The following is a 20711-nucleotide window of genomic DNA, read 5'->3' on the forward strand; positions in this document are numbered from 1 at the left end:
AGCAAAATAGTCCCCAAAGAAAACTCATTATTCCAGATTTTCCACTGTTTTCCATCATCAACATTCCATATAAGCTCAGAAGACTCGTGTAGGTTCTCTGGTGGTTCTGGATGGTAAATAAAGTGTCTATATCTGTGTTGTAGTCATGGCGACGCCTGGTTCCCATCACCACCACTGTAAAGACGTCTGAACCGGTTCACACCAAACCCTCTGAACCTCTGATTACACCTCACACACTGGATTAGGCAGAAATTTTTGAATTCCCCTTTAAGAGCCGTTAGTTTAAACAGAAGAGCGGTGCTCTGCTGCTGGACTGCTTGAGCCACAGAGTGAACGCCACGCAGTGATGAGCGTCCAGTGTGATATCGTGTAATAGGCCGCAGTGGTTTACCACAGGGGAGTGGGAATTAGCTCACATCATAGAAAAATGGTGCAATATAATAAATAGAATATAATAAATACTCAACACTAATAAAACTACTGGAATAAAGGCAGTTTCAGGATAAACCAGCAGGGCAAGACGTGCCGCGAGTCTGATCGACTGAAGGAGTCAGTCACGCTTTAAGCTTCAGCTAAAGGACAGAACAGCACTAAGGGTTACAGGAATGCTGAAGAGAATCCAGCCTGACCCGTCCGGGCTGAGCGTGGCTTTAATAGACTACTCTGTATCTAAAGCAACAGAGAGACACTGAAACACGTTTATAACAGGAGGGACCGAGATGCTGCCGCCGGGCAGGTCAGGCTGAAACATGGTGGAGTCGTCCTTCAGTATTACAGCATTGCAGTGGTGCTGATGGTGACCATCAGATCACGCTCTTTTCTGTTTTCTGCTGCTTCTAAAGTTTGCTCTCCAGAGCCGGAGATACACCTGGATCTGGAGTGGAGGCGCTCTCAGCTTTCTCTGCAGACAGAGAGAGAGAGAGAGAGACAGAGAGTAAGTACAGAGGGGCAGAGAAAGAGAGGGAAGGAGGGAGTGAGAGAGAGGGGAAGAAATTTAAAGCAAGCCAAACCACGATGTCCATTTTTCAGTATGAACTCAATCATGAGACACAGCAGGGTTGCCGGTCTGCGAGTGCTTTACGTACATTTACTGCAGTGTGTGTGTGTGTGTGTGTGTCTCACCCTCGGGGAGTGTCTCTTTCATCTCAGTGTACTGCTGCAGGAGTCGGGGTCCGGCCAGGCCGATAGCGATCGCCCCGATAGGAGCCGTGACCAGAATGGCCAGAACAGCCACAGTAAGAACATCCATCCCGTAACGCTCCAGCTGCTCGTCCCCTACACTGCGCGCCATGTCCAGAGCAGTGGATCCTATAGCAGCCTGCACACACGGATCAACGTTCCACTACAGCTGACGTTCGTAACAGCAACATTCAGCATGACGAACAAAACTAAGGCCCGATTTCCTGTTGTCAACCCTACCCCTTGTTTTCGAGTGTTGCCCCTTGTTCCTGAGCTACAGGGCAGTGGTTGAGATCTTCCCTCTGAAATGAGACCCTCTAATAAAAGAGCATCTCTTCATTAACAGCTACTAGCGCCGCCCTGTAGGCGACCCTGCCCGTCTGCAGGGGCAGCAGAGGAGGGGACAGTTCAGCTCCTCACTGCTGGGCTTTATTTACATTTAGGGATCATACGCCTTCAAAGAGGGGGGCAGTTATTTATTATCACCCCCCCTAATTCTTCAGTGATATGAAGCTGAAGTCAGAGATTCTCCAGATTCTTGTTCAGATTTCCCCGTTCCACCTTAAATGGAACAACCGTTCCGATGCCTGAGGAGCCACAGTGTAACTGCTGCACCATTTAAGGTGGAACGGGAAATTTAGCTACCGCGACATTAGCAAAATGCTAGCGATGTTTATCCTAGTTATGATGAAAAGCACCATAATACACATTAAACTAAGATAAAACAGTGATTATTGTGATTTTTAACAAAGTTAAATTCTCACATTTGTGGGTTTTTTGCTCTCTTGCTTAGCCATCTCACTGCCCTAGCACTTCGCCCCACTACACTTCGCCCACGACACCCTACCGCTAGGCATTAACGTCTGAGACAGGGGGCTAGGGCTGAGTGGGAGGGGTGACATGAGACTGGGCCTAAGCGTTTTTTCCTTTCCTATGAAAACTGAAGGCTGTTTGAGGAACATTTATGAATAACTTTTAGTCTGACCACATAACCCAAACATGTGTCCCAACATCACAGCACACTGATATACACACACACACACACACACACACAAACACGCAGACACACACAAACCTGTACGGTAGCTTTGGGCAGCCAGGCCAGAGAAATGAAGATCTTCTCTTTCAGGTTAAAACCGGCAAACAGAACTACAGCAAAGGTCACCAACACACGGACAACGACTCCAACACACAGAGTGGCCATCCCCAAACCTGCAGAAGGAGAAAATAGTATTGTGAGAGTATAGTGTAGTATATAGCTGTGCAGTACTGACCCTTATATGGTCTTATATCTGAGAGTATAGTGTAGTATAGCAGTGCAGTACCGATCCACAGTGTTATATCTGAGAGTATAGTGTAGTATAGCAGTGCAGTACCGATCCACAGTGTTATATCTGAGAGTATAGTGTAGTATAGAAGTGCAGTACTGACCCACAGTGTTAGATCTGAGACTATACTGTAGTATAGCAGTGCAGTACTGATCCACAGTGTTATATCTGAGAGTATAGTGTAGTGTAGTAGCGCAGTACTGATCCACAGTGTTAGATCTGAGAGTATAGTGTAGTGTAGTAGCGCAGTACTGACCCACAGTGTTATATCTGAGAGTATAGTGTAGTGTAGTAGTGCAGTACTGATCCACAGTGTTAGATCTGAGAGTATAGTGTAGTATAGAAGTGCAGTACTGACCCACAGTGTTATATCTGAGAGTATAGTGTAGTGTAGTAGCGCAGTACTGACCCACAGTGTTATATCTGAGAGTATTGTGTAGTATATTAGTGCAGTACAGACCCACAGTGTTATATCTGAGAGCATAGTCTAGTATAGTAGCGCAGTACTGACCCACAGTGCTATATCTTAGAGGATAGTGTAGTATAGTAGCGCAGTACTGACCCACAGTGTTATATCTGAGAGTATAGTGTAGTGTAGTAGCGCAGTACTGACCCACAGTGTTATATCTGAGAGTATAGTGTAGTATATTAGTGCAGTACTGACCCACAGTGTTATATCTGAGAGTATAGTGTAGTGTAGTAGCGCAGTACTGATCCACAGTGTTATATCTGAGAGTATAGTGTAGTGTAGTAGCACAGTACTGACCCACAGTGTTATATCTGAGAGTATTGTGTAGTATATTAGTGCAGTACAGACCCACAGTGTTATATCTGAGAGTATAGTGTAGTGTAGTAGCGCAGTACTGACCCACAGTGTTATATCTGAGAGTACAGTGTAGTGTAGTAGCGCAGTACTGACCCACAGTGTTATATCTGAGAGTATAGTGTAGTATATTAGTGCAGTACAGACCCACAGTGTTATATCTGAGAGTATAGTGTAGTATATTAGTGCAGTACTGACCCACAGTGTTATATCTGAGAGTATAGTGTAGTGTAGTAGTGCAGTACTGACCCACAGTGTTAGATCTGAGAGTATAGTGTAGTGTAGTAGCGCAGTACTGACCCACAGTGTTAGATCTGAGAGTATAGTGTAGTGTAGTAGCGCAGTACTAACCCACAGTGTTAGATCTGAGAGTATAGTGTAGTATATTAGTGCAGTACTGACCCACAGTGTTATATCTGAGGGTATAGTGTAGTGTAGTAGTGCAGTACTGACCCACAGTGTTATATCTGAGAGTATAGTGTAGTGTAGTAGTGCAGTACTAACCCACAGTGTTATATCTGAGAGTATATTGTAGTGTAGTAGCGCAGTACTGACCCACAGTGTTATATCTGAGAGTATAGTGTAGTGTAGTAGCGCAGTACTGACCCACAGTGTTAGATCTGAGAGTATAGTGTAGTGTAGTAGCGCAGTACTGACCCACAGTGTTATATCTGAGAGTACAGTGTAGTATAGTAGTGCAGTACTGACCCACAGTGTTAGATCTGAGAGCATAGTGTAGTGTAGTAGCGCAGTACTGACCCACAGTGTTGGGGTTGAGAGTTGAAATGGTGATTTCAGCTCCAATCAGTCCGAACAGCAGTGGCTGAAATACGTCCCAAAACCTCCCGACTACTGCAGCTACAGGACCCTTTCAGACAAACACATCGTCATTCAAATATCCTCATCATAGTGAATCAAACACTGGATTACAGAAGTGCACTTATGAAATAAAAGCCAGATTACAGTAGTTATAATACTTCAATTAACAGCAAACCCCTCAGCCATATGTACTACTTTTAAAAGAATGTCTTGCATCAGTGTGAGATGACAGGGGTTGTGACTAATTTTCCCGCGTCAGAAAGTGCATCTATAATAGAATAGTAATATATAATATATAATATAAAACTTATAACTATAACTGCAGCAGGTTTCACTTGCAACGTATGAATGAGACAGTTTAGCGTTGCAGTGATAAGAAAACCTTTAACCTTTTAAAAACACCAGCTCCCCTTTGCTTTGTGTGAGCTCCATGATTAATCCACCAATAGAAAGTCAGTCTGTGCTTCATAGCTTCAGCACTTATACTGTAAATATAGGGGCAGTCGTGGGCTGGAGGTCAGGGAACCAGCCTCGTGCCCGGAAGGTCGCTGGTTCGATCCCCAGAGCCGACAGCACATGACTGAGGTGTCCTTGAGCAAGATGCCTAACCCCCAACTGCTCCCCGGGCGCTGCGGATTGGGCTGCCCACCGCTCCGGGCAAGTGTGTGTGTGCGCACTAGAGTGTGTGTGGCGTTTCACTTCATGGATGGGTTAAATGTGGAGGTGAAATTATCCCATTGTGGGACTAAAAAGGGTCTTAATGTAATCTTAGTCTTAATCTATACACATACATACAAATCTGTGGTAGTTTACCAGCCACTCATATATTTACTGTAAGTACATAGTAGATGTACATTGTATAATATACCATTTGTACAGTAAAGTTAGATTTGCTCTTTACCTGAAGAGCTTTCTGGATGAACTTGTCAATAATTAAGGGCTTTCATCACATTTAATGTTGGACCCTGTGTCCAGCTGCTTATTTATATTTACATACAAATAAAGTGAAGTTTAAAGCTGCCGTTTGTGGATAATGTCGGTTTTCATAAACCTGTGTGGAGTAACCAGTGTTGATATTTTATATCAGCTCAGTCTGTACTAACAGGCGTGTGCCCCCTAGTGTAAGGAGGCAGTATAACACAGGTGTTGCTGCAGCTTTTCACCTTCTTCGAGTCCCAGCTGAGTCCAGCAATGAAGGACAGGACGAGGGTACAGAGACCCCCTGCTCCCCCCAGACCAGCGGAGTGACTCGCAAACACTGAAAACACAGACAGACCCAGCAGCATGCAGGACCTCCGCAGAACCAGGTCAGCCTGCGCAGACACACACACACACACACACACACACACACACACACACACACCAGACATTACTGTTATATTACTGCAGCTGCAGAATGAGTGCGGTTACAGTGAGGAACCTGCTCTTCAGTCCTTCACAGTCACACAACACAGGTAGATCAACTACAGCGCAGTGGGTGCTTTGACCTTTGGAGTCCACTCATTATGGCTTTATATGGCTTATTGATTCTGATTTAATGGACATTTTTATTGGACAGTTTGTATCAGCCTTTTTTTTTTAACCTGAGGCTCACGCTCTGAGGACTAAATGAACACCTGCAACACAACAGCACATTCCCAGCACTGCCCGTTAGCCAGACTCTTAAAAAGTTATGGCACCTTTTATATTTTCAGTTTATTTTGCATCCAATATGTTAAGCAAAAAAATAGAAACTGTCTAGTTCCCTGCAGAAGATCCGTTAAACGAAACGTTCACCTGGAATTTGGTGCATTCAGACTTCTGCGTGTGTGTGTGTGCGTGTGTGTGTGCATGTGTGTGTGCATGTGTGTGTGCATGTGTGTGTGCATGTGTGTGTGTGTGTGTGTGTGCATGAGTGTGAGACAGAGAGAGAGAGAGAGATGCTGTAATGATACCTGCTGACCACAGGAGGTCACTACAGTGCTGAAGAGTGAGCTGACTGGGAGTGTTTTGGACTGAGCTGTTTACGGTGTGTTAGAGTTACCTGGTCATCACTGGGGAAGAAGTGCAGTAGGACCCCCAGCACTCCTCCTGCAAAAATGCCCACCACCACCTCCAGCACCCCCTTACCCAGACTCAGCCACGTGGAACCTGAACCAGCAGTAAGAACACACAGAAAAGAGCTTCTGATGGAGTGGCAGCTCAGCAGCTCAGGAGCTCAGATGCTCAGCAGCTCAGAAGCTCAGGAGCTCAGGAGGTCAGCAGCTCAGCAGCTCAGCAGCTCAGGAGCTCAGCAGCTCAGGAGCTCAGCAGCTCAGCAGCTCAGGAGCTCAGCAGCTCAGCAGCTCAGGAGCTCAGGAGCTCAGGAGGTCAGCAGCTCAGCAGCTCAGGAGCTCAGGAGCTCAGCAGCTCAGGAGCTCAGGAGCTCAGGAGCTCAGCAGCTCAGCAGCTCAGGAGCTCAGCAGCTCAGGAGCTCAGGAGCTCGGCAGCTCAGCAGCTCAGGAGCTCAGCAGCTCAGCAGCTCAGCCACAAACATTCAGGGAGCAGTCAAACCAATTAAAGTGACAGTTCAGCAAAGCGTCCAGTACCGCTAATTACCCCAGTTACCGCCCCCCGGTGGTTTTGGCATCATTTAAATGCTGGTGGTTGTCAGTGTGTCTGTTACCGGTGCCGAACGCCATGCCGAGGCAGGTGGTGAAGCCGGTGATGGCGAGGACGTCGTCGAAGCTTCCCGCGGCCATCAGGAGCGTGGGGATTCCCTTCTGAACCCCGAATCCCGCCTGCTGGAGCAACAGCATGGAGGGAACGACGACTGCAGGAGAGACAGCAGCCAACACAAACCTGGTACACATAAACAAACAAACCAACAGACAAACAAACAAACAGACAAACCAACAGACAAACAAACAAACAAACCAACCAACAGACAAACAAATAAACAAACCGACAAACCAACAGACAAACCAACAAACAAACCAACAGACAAGCCAACCAACAGACAAACAAACCAACAGACCGACAAACAAACAAACCAACCGACAGACAAACAAACAAACAAACCAACCGACAGACAAAAACAAACAAACCAACAGACAAACCAACCAACAGACAAACAAACAAATCAACAGACAAACAAACCAACAAACAAACAAACCAACAGACATACCAACCAACAGACAAACAAACAAACATCCAACAAACCAACAGACAAACCAATAAACAAACCAACAGACAAGCCAACCAACAGACCGACAAACAAACAAACCAAACGACAGACAAACAAACAAACAAACCAACCGACAGACAAAAACAAACAAACCAACAGACATACCAACCAACAGACAAACAAACAAACATCCAACAAACCAACAGACAAACCAATAAACAAACCAACAAACAAGCCAACCAACAGACCGACAAACAAACAAACCAACCGACAGACAAACAAACAAACAAACCAACCGACAGACAAAAACAAACAAACCAACAGACATACCAACCAACAGACAAACAAACAAACATCCAACAAACCAACAGACAAACCAACAAACAAATCAACAGACAAACCATCCAACAGACAAACAAACAAACAGACAAACCAACCAACAGACAAACACACCAACAAATAAACCACCAGACAAACAAACCAACAGACAAACCAACAGACAAACCAACAAACCAACCAACAGACAAACAAACCAACAAACAAACAAACCAACAAACAAAAACAAACAAGCAAAAACAAATGAACAAACCAACAAACAAACAAACCAACCAACAAACAAACCAACAGACAAACAAACAAACCAACAGACAAAGAAACAGAAAAACAAACCAACAAACAGACAAAAAAACCAACAAACAAACAAAAAAACAAACCAACAAACACAAAAAAACAGTACAGTTCATTCACACCAACTCTCCTGACAGGTCTCACTGCTACTGAGAGCTGATTGGTTAGAGTTACTGCTACTGAGAGCTGATTGGTCAGTGTCACTGCTACTGAGAGCTGATTGGTTAGTGTTACTGCTACTGAGAGCTGATTGGTTAGTGTTACTGCTACTGAGAGCTGATTGGTTAGCGTTACTGCTACTGAGAGCTGATTGGTTAGTGTTACTGCTACTGAGAGCTGATTGGTTAGTGTTACTGCTACCGAGAGCTGATTGGTTAGCGTTACTGCTACTGAGAGCTGATTGGTTAGTGTTACTGCTACTGAGAGCTGATTGGTTAGTGTTACTGCTACTGAGAGCTGATTGGTCAGTGTCACTGCTACTGAGAGCTGATTGGTTAGTGTTACTGCTACTGAGAGCTGATTGGTTAGTGTTACTGCTACTGAGATCTGATTGGTTAGTGTTACTGCTACTGAGAGCTGATTGGTTAGAGTTACTGCTACTGAGAGCTGATTGGTTAGCGTTACTGCTACTGAGAGCTGATTGGTTAGTGTTACTGCTACTGAGAGCTGATTGGTTAGTGTTACTGCTACTGAGAGCTGATTGGTTAGTGTTACTGATACTGAGAGCTGATTGGTTAGCGTTACTGCTACTGAGAGCTGATTGGTTAGAGTTACTGCTACTGAGAGCTGATTGGTCAGTGTCACTGCTACTGAGAGCTGATTGGTCAGTGTCACTGCTACTGAGAGCTGATTGGTTAGTGTTACTGCTACTGAGAGCTGATTGGTTAGTGTTACTGCTACTGAGAGCTGATTGGTTAGTGTTACTGCTACTGAGAGCTGATTGGTTAGAGTTACTGCTACTGAGAGCTGATTGGTTAGAGTTACTGCTACTGAGAGCTGATTGGTTAGCGTTACTGCTACTGAGAGCTGATTGGTTAGCGTTACTGCTACTGAGAGCTGATTGGTTAGTGTTACTGCTACTGAGAGCTGATTGGTTAGAGTTACTGCTACTGAGAGCTGATTGGTTAGTGTTACTGCTACTGAGAGCTGATTGGTTAGTGTTACTGCTACTGAGAGCTGATTGGTTAGTGTTACTGCTACTGAGAGCTAATTGGTTAGAGTTACTGCTACTGAGAGCTGATTGGTTAGTGTTACTGCTACTGAGAGCTGATTGGTTAGTGTTACTGCTACTGAGAGCTGATTGGTTAGAGTTACTGCTACTGAGAGCTGATTGGTTAGTGTTACTGCTACTGAGAGCTGATTGGTTAGCGTTACTGCTACTGAGAGCTGATTGGTTAGTGTTACTGCTACTGAGAGCTGATTGGTTAGCGTTACTGCTACTGAGAGCTGATTGGTTAGTGTTACTGCTACTGAGAGCTGATTGGTTAGAGTTACTGCTACTGAGAGCTGATTGGTTAGAGTTACTGCTACTGAGAGCTGATTGGTTAGAGTTACTGCTACTGAGGGCTGATTGGTTAGATTTACTGCTACTGAGAGCTGATTGGTTAGTGTTACTGCTACTGAGAGCTGATTGGTTAGTGTTACTGCTGCTGAGAGCTGATTGGTTAGCGTTACTGCTACTGAGAGCTGAATGGTTAGCGTTACTGCTACTGAGAGCTGATTGGTTAGTGTTACTGCTACTGAGAGCTGATTGGTTAGTGTTACTGCTACTGAGAGCTGATTGGTTAGCGTTACTGCTGCTGAGAGCTGATTGGTTAGCGTTACTGCTACTGAGAGCTGAATGGTTAGCGTTACTGCTACTGAGAGCTGATTGGTTAGTGTTACTGCTACTGAGAGCTGATTGGTTAGTATTACTGCTACTGAGAGCTGATTGGTTAGTGTTACTGCTACTGAGAGCTGATTGGTTAGCGTTACTGCTACTGAGAGCTGATTGGTTAGTATTACTGCTACTGAGAGCTGATTGGTTAGTGTTACTGCTACTGAGAGCTGATTGGTTAGTGTTACTGCTACTGAGAGCTGATTGGTTAGCGTTACTGCTGCTGAGAGCTGATTCGTCAGCGTTACTGCTGCTGAGAGCTGATTGGTCAGCGTTACTGATACTGAGAGCTGATTGGTTATCGTTACTGCTACTGAGAGCTGATAGGTTAGCGTTACTGCTACTTAGAGCTGATTGGTTAGCGTTACTGCTACTGAGAGCTGATTGGTTAGAGTTACTGCTACTGAGAGCTGATTGGTTAGTGTTACTGCTACAGAGAGCTGATTGGTTAGTGTTACTGCTACTGAGAGCTGATTGGTTATCGTTACTGCTACTGAGCGCTGATTGGTTAGTGTTACTGCTACTGAGAGCTGATTGGTTAGAGTTACTGCTACTGAGAGCTGATTGGTTAGCGTTACTACTACTGAGAGCTGATTGGTTAGTGTTACTGCTACTGAGAGCTGATTGGTTAGTGTTACTGCTACTGAGAGCTGATTGGTTAGTGTTACTGCTACTGAGAGCTGATTGGTTAGAGTTACTGCTACTGAGAGCTGATTGGTTAGTGTTACTGCTACTGAGAGCTGATTGGTTAGCGTTACTGCTACTGAGAGCTGATTGGTTAGTGTTACTGCTACTGAGAGTAGTACTGTAGCAGTTGGAGTGACTGGTTATCTAATCTGTAACCTGGCTAAACTGTAAGATGCTCTGGATAGGAGTGTCTGCTGAATGTATCAATGTATCAGGCCTGATTTGAATGTCCTGTAAACATATAATAACAGTGTTGCAACATTATTCTGTTCTGTATTGAGGGGTTAACTGCTTTTGGCTTTATTGAAAGGTTAATCGTTTTACCTATTCATTATAGACTCACTCAGGAGCGCCCTCTAATGTCTGATGCATGGATTAATACACATACAAAAGCAAGAGCACATATGAACTCTGGTTCAATCTGCAGATAATCAATAATCAATGTTTTGTGTATGTGTGCTTTACCCGAGAATGAAGCCCCATATCCACGGCAGCCCCATGAGGAAGTGGGAGACCACCGCCACAGTGCAGGCTTCAGTAGTGCAGGGTCCCACAGCCACTCTCACACACACCGCCTTCAGCCTCCTCAGAGCCTACACACACACACACACACACACACACACACACACACACACACACACACGCACAGCAGAGTAGCTGCAAATGTCTGCTCCTCAGTTCTGTAATTACTGGAATCATGGAAATTTCGTTCCTTAACTAAATGTACTGAAACATACCCTTGAAGACATCGCCTCAGTGACAGTACTGACCTTTCATTTCTGGGACTGTAAGAATGCCCTGTCAGTCCAAGGATCTGAACAACAACCTTCTGATAACTGGCTCACCACTCTTACCCTTATTATACAGGGAGATTCACTCAAAAGAGGCCCCAAATACGCTGTGATAACTCTCTCTACGACGAAACACTCTGAACCAAACAACACAACAATGAGCTCCACGGTATATGGAGCTTTGAACAAGCCAGGATGCCCCTGCTTTGGAGCGATGGGGTAGGTGTTGGACAGCTGTCATGAAGTTTAACCTCCATTTGCAACTTGCTGCATTGTAGCAGTTTGCATACCCTCACACCCCTTCATGTGTCTGGCAGAAAACGGAGATCACTTCCAGCATCACATGTAATGCAATCAATTACACACATGTCAAGGTGTGTAGCTTTTTTTTGTGGTTCAGATTGCTTCATCCTCACGGGAGTTACAGCAGAATAGTCGGGGCCTCTTTCAAGTGAATCTCCCTGTATATCTGCAGCATACGGATGAGGCACTACACACCTCCCTTAATGAATTGTTTAATACAAATGTGTACGCAAAATACAGTTTTAAAATTACTGTTAGGCTTGAAGGCTTGAAACAATTGTCCAATCACTAGAGCAGGTTAACAAATACACAAGCTTTAACCACAGTCTGCTCTCTATTCACGTAGCAGAATGGATGACTCCAGACTGTTTGTGGAAACATCATGAGAACTTTGGGCGTCTGACCCCACACCACTAACACACTCCATCACACAGGTACAGTGTGTACGTACTGCTGGGTTGAGTCCCAGGCCAGCTCTGGTGAGGATGATGGCGAGAGCGACACTGCGCAGGGATGAAGACCACTTCTGGTCAATGTACACAGCGTCAGACACATACGGAACATTGCGCAGAATCAGACCCATCAGCAGCATACCTAGAACACATGGAGGAATGGAGGTGAGGTGGGCAGTCTGGTCAGCGTGTTACTGTACCCAGTAGTGGTGGGAATGGAGGTGAGGTGGGCAGTCTGGTCAGCATGTTACTGTACCCAGTAGTGGTGGGAATGGAGGTGAGGTGGGCAGTCTGGTCAGCATGTTACTGTACCCAGTAGTGGTGGGAATGGAGGTGAGGAGGGCAGTCTGGTCAGCGTGTTACTGTACCCAGTAGAGGTGGGAATGGAGGTGAGGTGGGCAGTCTGGTCAGCATGTTACTGTACCCAGTAGTGGTGGGAATGGAGGTGAGGAGGGCAGTCTGGTCAGCGTGTTACTGTACCCAGTAGTGGTGGGAATGGAGGTGAGGAGGGCAGTCTGGTCAGCGTGTTACTGTACCCAGTAGTGGTGGGAATGGAGGTGAGGTGGGCAGTCTGGTCAGCATGTTACTGTACCCAGTAGAGGTGGGAATGGAGGTGAGGAGGGCAGTCTGGTCAGCGTGTTACTGTACCCAGTAGTGGTGGGAATGGAGGTGAGGAGGGCAGTCTGGTCAGCGTGTTACCGTACCCAGTAGTGGTGGGAATGGTGGTAAGGTAGGTAGTCTGATCATTCCCATCAGTTTTCCTCCACACACAGCGCTGAGAAACAGGATCACCAGCCCAAAGAGGTTCCTACCCGGAAGGCACTCTGGACCCACGATTGACCATACTACTCCGAACAGCAGCACACCCAGCAGCCCTACAAACACATGAACTCATATGAATGATACTAAAGAATCATATATACCTGGTGGATGTAATGATGATGTTTATACATGTTTCATGTTTATACAGCACTTAGCTCCTCCCACACAGTCTGATTTTAGTCATATTCATCAGTGGTTGCTAAGCAACAACAGCTGTAACTTTACTATACATTATTTAAAAAACTTTTTTCAGCAGATGAAATGATCAGTAATACAATTGTGTATGCAAATGAGATTAGAGTCGATTGGTGTAATTCACACCACTGTATTGTTTGATCACTATGGACTGATGTAATAAACACTGTTTCATTGAGTTAATTCTCATTCACACACACCTTTAGTGATGGCAGACGCGAGGAAGCCATGTGGTTTAGGACAGGAGTGCAATCTGATGCAGCAGCTGGAGTCTGACATCCTGAACCTGACACACACAAACAGTGGTAAAAAGAGAAAGAACCATCATTAGTTCACTGCTGTGACCCACATTATAATGTAGAGGAGCTATAACTGTAATCCTACATAATGAAACGCAAATAGTAATCCTATAAAATTAAACTAGAATGCTATCACCCGATCTCATGATCCCTCTTCCCATCACTCAAAAGAACAACATCAAAAGAACATCATCATCTGCAAATAACAGAGACGCCACCCTCAGGCCTCCACACATAATGCCCTCCTGACCCTGGCTACACCCTGACACTCCATGAATATCACGAACAAGAGTGGAGACAGGGCACAACCCTGGCGGAGTCCAACACTAACACTGAAAGAGTCTGACTTAATGCCGAGTATACGGACACAGCTCTCACTCTGGGAGTACAGAGACTGGATGGCCCGGAGTAGTAGCCCCGGCACCCCATACTCCCGGAGGACTTCCCACAAGATATCTCGAGGAACAAGATCATAAGCCTTCTCCAAGTCCACAAAACACATGTAGACTGGGTTGGCAAACTCCCATGCCCCCTCAACAATCTGTGAGAGGGTGAAAAGCTGGTCCATTGTTCCACAGCTGGGACAGAATCCACATTGTTCCTCCTCAATCTGAGGTTCAACTATCGGTCAGAGTCTCCTTTCCAGCACCTTTGCATAGACTTTCCCAGGGAGGCTGAGCAGTGTGATACCCCGATAGTTGGCACACACCCTCTGGTCCCCCTTTTTCAAAAATAGGGACCACCACCCTAGTCTGCAAGTCCAAGGGTACAGTTCCTGAGGTCCATGCAATATTGCAGAGGCGTATTAGCCACAACAGCCCCACAATATCCAGAGACTTAAGCATCTCTGGATGAATCTCATCCACCCTCGGTGCCTTGCCACTGAGGAGCTTACCAACTACCTCAGTGACCTCTACCAGGGAAATGGAACTTGACACCCCCGGAGCCTCTGGCCCAGACTCCCGTGAGGGAGGCACGTCTCCTGGATTAAGAAGTTTCTCAAAGTGCTCCTTCCACCAACTGACAATATCCTCATTCGAAGTCAGAGTTTCTCCACCCTTGCCGAATACAGCTTGGGCGCAGCCACCCCAACCACTCCTGAGTCGCTGGACAGTTGTCCAGAACCTCTTTGAGGCCAAACGAAAGTCTTTTTCCATGGCCTCACCAAACTCCTCCCATGGCCTTGATTTTGCTTCTGCCACCGTTGCAGCTGCCACCTTTTTTGCAAGTCTGCTGAATCGGTAGTCCTTCGGCCAACCAGTCCCTAAAGGCCTCTTTCTTCAGCTTGATGGCCTCCCTCACCACTGGTGTCCACCAGGAGGTTCTTGGGTTACCGCCCGACAGGCACCCACAAGCTTTTGGCCACAGCTACGCCTGGCAGCTTCCACAATGGAGGTTTTGAACAGGGTCCATTCAGACTCCATGTCCCCTTCCTACCGGATCTGACCATCAGTTTTCCCTGCCATCTGATCCAACTCACCACTAGATGGTGATCAGTTGACAGCTCAGCACCTCTCTTCACCTGAGTGTCCAGAACATATGGTCCCAAGTCAGATGAAACAACAACAAAGTCTATCATTGACCATTGACCTAAGGAGCTTATGAACATCCTTGTGTTCGAATTTGGTGTTCGTTATGGACAATCCATGCCTGGCACAGAAGTCCAATAACAATTCACCATTCAGGTTTAGATCAGGCAGGTCGTTCTTCTCAATCACACCTCTCCAGGTCTCCCAGTCATTGCCAGCGTGAGCATTGAAGTCTCCCAGTAAGACTATGGAGTCTGTAGGCAGGACCCTTTCCAGAACCCCGCCCACTCACTCCAAGAAGGCTGAATACTCTGACCTGTTGTTTGGTGCATAAGACAACAGTCAAAATTTTCTGCTCTGCGATTTTAATGCGCATTGAGGCGACCCTCTCATCCACCGGGACAAACTCCAACTGCATGGTCACCAGCCGGGGATTCGTGAGTATCCCCACACCCGCCCAGCGCCTCTCACCCTGTGCAACCCCTGAGTAGGAGAGAGACCAACCGATCCAGGAAGGGGTAATCATATACAGTGGAATTATAACAGTAATCCTCCACAGTGGAGCTATAACAGTAATCCTCTACAGTGGAGCTATAACAGTAGTCCTCTACAGTGGAGCTATAACAGTAATCCTCTACAGTGGAGCTATAACAGTAATCCTCTACAGTGGAACTATAACAGTAATCCTCTACAGTGGAGCTATAACAGTAATCCTCTACAGTGGAGCTATAACAGTAATCCTCTACAGTGTAGCTATAACAGTAATCCTCTACAGTGGAGCTATAACAGTAATCCTCTACAGTGGAACTATAACAGTAATCCTCTACAGTGGAACTATAACAGTAATCCTCTACAGTGGAGCTATAACAGTAATCCTCTACAGTGGAGCTATAACAGTAATCCTCTACAGTGGAACTATAACAGTAATCCTCTACAGTGGAGCTATAACAGTAATCCTCTACAGTGGAACTATAACAGTAATCCTCTACAGTGTAGCTATAACAGTAAACCTCTACAGTGGAGCTATAACAGTAATCCTCTACAGTGGAGCTATAACAGTAGTCCTCTACAGTGGAGCTATAACAGTAATCCTCTACAGTGGAGCTATAACAGTAATCCTCTACAGTGGAGCTATAACAGTAATCCTCTACAGTGGAACTATAACAGTAATCCTCTACAGTGGAACTATAATAGTAATCCTCTACAGTGGAGCTATAACAGTAATCCTCTACAGTGGAACTATAACAGTAATCCTCTACAGTGGAACTATAACAGTAATCCTATACAGTGGAGCTATAACAGTAATCCTCTACAGTGGAGCTATAACAGTAATCCTATACAGTGGAACTATAACAGTAATCCTATACAGTGGAGCTATAACAGTAATCCTCTACAGTGGAACTATAACAGTAATCCTCTACAGTGGAACTATAACAGTAATCCTCTACAGTGGAGCTATAACAGTAATCCTCTACAGTGGAACTATAACAATAATCCTCTACAGTGGAGCTATAACAGTAATCCTCTACAGTGGAGCTATAACCGTAATCCTCTACAGTGGAACTATAACAGTAATCCTCTACAGTGGAGCTATAACAGTAATCCTATACAGTGGAGCTATAACAGTAATCCTCTACAGTGGAACTATAACAGTAATCCTCTACAGTGGAGCTATAACAATAATCCTCTACAGTGGAGCTATAACAGTAATCCTATACAGTGGAGCTATAACAGTAATCCTCTACAGTGGAGCTATAACAGTAATCCTATACAGTGGAGCTATAACAGTAATCCTCTACAGTGGAGCTATAACAGTAATCCTCTACAGTGGAGCTATAACAGTAATCCTATACAGTGGAGCTATAACAGTAAACCTCTACAGTGGAGCTATAACAGTAATCCTCTACAGTGGAGCTATAACAATAATCCTCTACAGTGGAGCTATAACAGTAATCCTCTACAGTGGAGCTATAACCGTAATCCTCTACAGTGGAACTATAACAGTAATCCTCTACAGTGGAGCTATAACAGTAATCCTATACAGTGGAGCTATAACAGTAATCCTCTACAGTGGAACTATAACAGTAATCCTCTACAGTGGAGCTATAACAATAATCCTCTACAGTGGAGCTATAACAGTAATCCTATACAGTGGAGCTATAACAGTAATCCTCTACAGTGGAGCTATAACAGTAATCCTATACAGTGGAGCTATAACAGTAATCCTCTACAGTGGAGCTATAACAGTAATCCTCTACAGTGGAGCTATAACAGTAATCCTATACAGTGGAGCTATAACAGTAAACCTCTACAGTGGAGCTATAACAGTAATCCTCTACAGTGGAGCTATAACAGTAATCCTATACAGTGGAGCTATAACAGTAATCCTCTACAGTGGAGCTATAACAGTAATCCTATACAGTGGAGCTATAACAGTAATCCTCTACAGTGGAACTATAACAGTAATCCTCTACAGTGGAGCTATAACAGTAATCCTCTACAGTGGAGCTATAACAGTAATCCTCTACAGTGGAGCTATAACAGTAATCCTCTACAATGGAGCTATAACAGTAATCCTCTACAGTGGAGCTATAACAGTAATCCTCTACAGTGGAGCTATAACAATAATCCTCTACAGTGGAGCTATAACAGTAATCCTATACAGTGGAGCTATAACAGTAATCCTCTACAGTGGAGCTATAACAGTAATCCTATACAGTGGAGCTATAACAGTAATCCTCTACAGTGGAGCTATAACAGTAATCCTATACAGTGGAGCTATAACAGTAAACCTCTACAGTGGAGCTATAACAGTAATCCTCTACAGTGGAGCTATAACAGTAATCCTATACAGTGGAGCTATAACAGTAATCCTCTACAGTGGAGCTATAACAGTAATCCTCTACAGTGGAGCTATAACAGTAATCCTCTACAGTGGAGCTATAACAGTAATCCTCTACAGTGGAGCTATAACAGTAATCCTCTACAATGGAGCTATAACAGTAATCCTCTACAGTGGAGCTATAACAGTAATCCTCTACAGTGGAGCTATAACAGTAATCTTCTACAGTGGAACTATAACAGTAATCTTATAGAGTAAAGCTATAACAGTAATATTATAGAGTAAAGCTATAACAGTAATCTTATAGAGTAAAGCTATAACAGTAATTCTGTGTAGTGGTGCTGTAACAGTATTCGTACAGTTATAAGCCCGGGGTTTCTGATTAAATAGCCACTTGCTGTGGACGCTGATAGATATAAGACTGTTGTTATTAAAAGTTTTATAACTGCAGAGGCAGCAATAAAGATCATTAATCTTTGTACATCACACCCAGAGGACTGCACTGCCTCTAAATACACTAAACCCGCTCTCGCAGTAAAGTCAGTCTGCTGTTGAGTTCAGTCAGTTTCTTTCACTGATCTTACTGAACTCATGCTAAACTCTCTAGGCTGTGGTGTTTCAGTGAAACACAGCCTCAGATCCACTTTAAGACTGTTTATTGAGTGACACTCAGGGAATCCTGGTTCTCCTGGTCTTCAGACAAAAAACTAATGTCTCCAAATTGGTACCTTTCCAGGAGAAACAGTGTTAAATGGATTTAAATCCAAGCAGTTCTCATCCATCTCTGTTCATCATGAAACCATGAGGTTTCTATACAGCTTCACTGACCGCGTTCAGAAACTGCACAGCTCTAACCAAAGCCTGGTCACTTGTGCTGCTTCCTTTACTGTCAGTAGCTGAACACAAGCACATTAATCAGTCCAGTTAATGAGAACACATCACTCACTTACTCCACTCAATAAGCACAGAATAAACCTCAGACTCCGTCTGATCAGGGTCTGATTCACAGTACTTACAGCTGTCAGTCAGTCCTCAGTGAGCTCCTCCACAACTTTACACTCCCTGCACTTCACAACACCTGCACTGAGACTCACCACACACAGGAGCGAACTTTGAACTTCAGGACAAACAGGGAGAGAGAGAGAGAGAGAGAGAGGGAGAGAGAGAGAGACAGAGAGAGAGTGGGAGAGAGAGAGAGAGAGACAGAGAGAGAGAGAGAGAGAGAGAGAGAGAGAGAGACAGAGAGGGAGAGAGAGAGAGAGACAGAGAGAGAGTGGGAGAGAGAGAGAGAGAGACAGAGAGAGAGAGAGAGAGAGAGAGAGACAGAGGCAGACAGAGAGAGAGAGAGAGAGAGAGAGTGGGGAGAGAGAGAGGGAGAGGGAGAGAGAGGGGAGAGAGAGAGAGAGAGAGAGAGAGAGAGAGAGAGAGAGAGAGAGAGAGAGACAGAGAGGGAGAGAGAGAGAGTGGGAGAGAGAGAGAGACAGAGGCAGACAGAGAGAGAGAGAGAGAGAGAGAGTGGGGAGAGAGAGAGGGAGAGGGAGAGAGAGAGAGAGAGAGAGAGAGAGAGAGTGAGCAAGAGGGAGAGAGAGACAGAGAGAGAGAGAGAGAGGGAGAGAGAGACAGAGAGAGAGAGAGAGTAGGGAGAGAGAGAGTGAGCAAGAGGGAGAGAGAGAGAGAGGAGAGAGAGAGAGATGGTGAATAAATCACTACAGGCCCTTGTGTTACTTCCTCATTTATAAAAATGCCTCTAAAGTTTTTCCCAGGACACACACACACACACACACAGAGACACACACACACACACACACACACACAGAGACACACACTCACACACACACACAGACACACACACACTCACTCTGTGGTGAGCGATGTTTTTGTGTTTTTGTCTAATTATGGGTCAGTAATGTGAGCCGTACGGGTCGACACTTCAGCCTTTTATTACTGAATGTGTGTTATTAGAGAGTGGAGAGCAGACAGACCACACACACACACACACACACACACACACACACACACACAGACATACATTTGTTAGCCATTAACAGCAGGACGGGGTCACATGTCCACACCGAGGCACCTAACACGTTCTTTACAACCTCTAACCTCACAGCACTGAGTCCTCCCACCTGCGCATGCTGCATGGCCACAGCAGCACGAGGCAGTAGCAGGACGCTAGTACTATACACACACTATATTTCCAAAACTCTCCACTCCCCCATCCAAATCACTGAATCCAGGTGTTCCAGTCACTTCCACGGCCACAGGTGTATAAAGCCGAGCCCCTAGGCCTGCAGACTGCTTCTACAGACATTAGTGAAAGAATGGGTCGCTCTCAGGAGCTCAGTGAATTCCAGCGTGGTGCCGTGATCGGACGCCACCTGGGCAGCAAGTCCAGTCGTGAAATTTCCTCACTACTAAATATTCCACAGTCTGGGTTTGGCGGTTGCCAGGAGACGGTACTTGTCTGTCTGCATTGTGCCGAGTGTAAAGTTTGGTGGAGGGGGGATCATGGTGTGGGGTTGTGTTTCAGGAGTTGGGCTCGGCCCCTTAGTTCCAGTGAAAGGAGCTCTTAAAGCTTCAGCACCAAGAGATTTTGGACAATTTCATGGTCCCAACTTTGTGGGAACAGTTTGGGAACGGCCCCTTCCTGTTCCAACATGACTGCCCACCAGTGCACAAAGCAGGTCCATAAAGACGTGGATGAGCCAGTTTGGTGTGGAAGAACTTGACTTTTGAAAGTATATTGCATATAATGTAAGTACTGTAATATAAGCCGAGTCTGTTCTACAGTTTCTCATTAGACTGAATGAATAACCGACTCTAAATGTAGGTATTGTGATATAAACCGAGTCCGTTCTACAGTTTCTCATTAGACTGAATGAATAACCGACTCTAAATGTAGGTATTGTGATATAAACCGAGTCCGTTCTACAGTTTCTCATTAGACTGAATGAATAACCGACTCTAAATGTAGGTATTGTGATATAATCC

The 20711-nt window shown here is 45.2% G+C and overlaps 1 protein-coding gene across 1 annotated transcript; it reads right to left on the reverse strand.

The window, feature by feature from the left end:
* Positions 1-148: 148 nt before the first annotated feature.
* LOC108414782 (sodium/hydrogen exchanger 9B2) lies at positions 149-18850 on the reverse strand. Its single transcript, XM_017687687.2, has 12 exons — positions 18734-18850; positions 13248-13333; positions 12735-12905; positions 12030-12172; positions 10950-11077; positions 6794-6969; positions 6173-6279; positions 5313-5462; positions 4090-4198; positions 2255-2391; positions 1123-1318; positions 149-901 (listed from the first exon to the last, which is right to left on the reverse strand). Exons 2-12 carry the CDS (start codon positions 13324-13326, stop codon positions 837-839), a joined length of 1461 nt encoding a protein of 486 aa, XP_017543176.1. The 5' UTR covers positions 13327-13333; positions 18734-18850; the 3' UTR covers positions 149-836.
* Positions 18851-20711: the final 1861 nt, after the last annotated feature.

This window comes from Pygocentrus nattereri, chromosome 9, assembly GCF_015220715.1.
Source record: "Pygocentrus nattereri isolate fPygNat1 chromosome 9, fPygNat1.pri, whole genome shotgun sequence".
NCBI classification, from domain to species: Eukaryota; Metazoa; Chordata; class Actinopteri; order Characiformes; family Serrasalmidae; genus Pygocentrus; species Pygocentrus nattereri.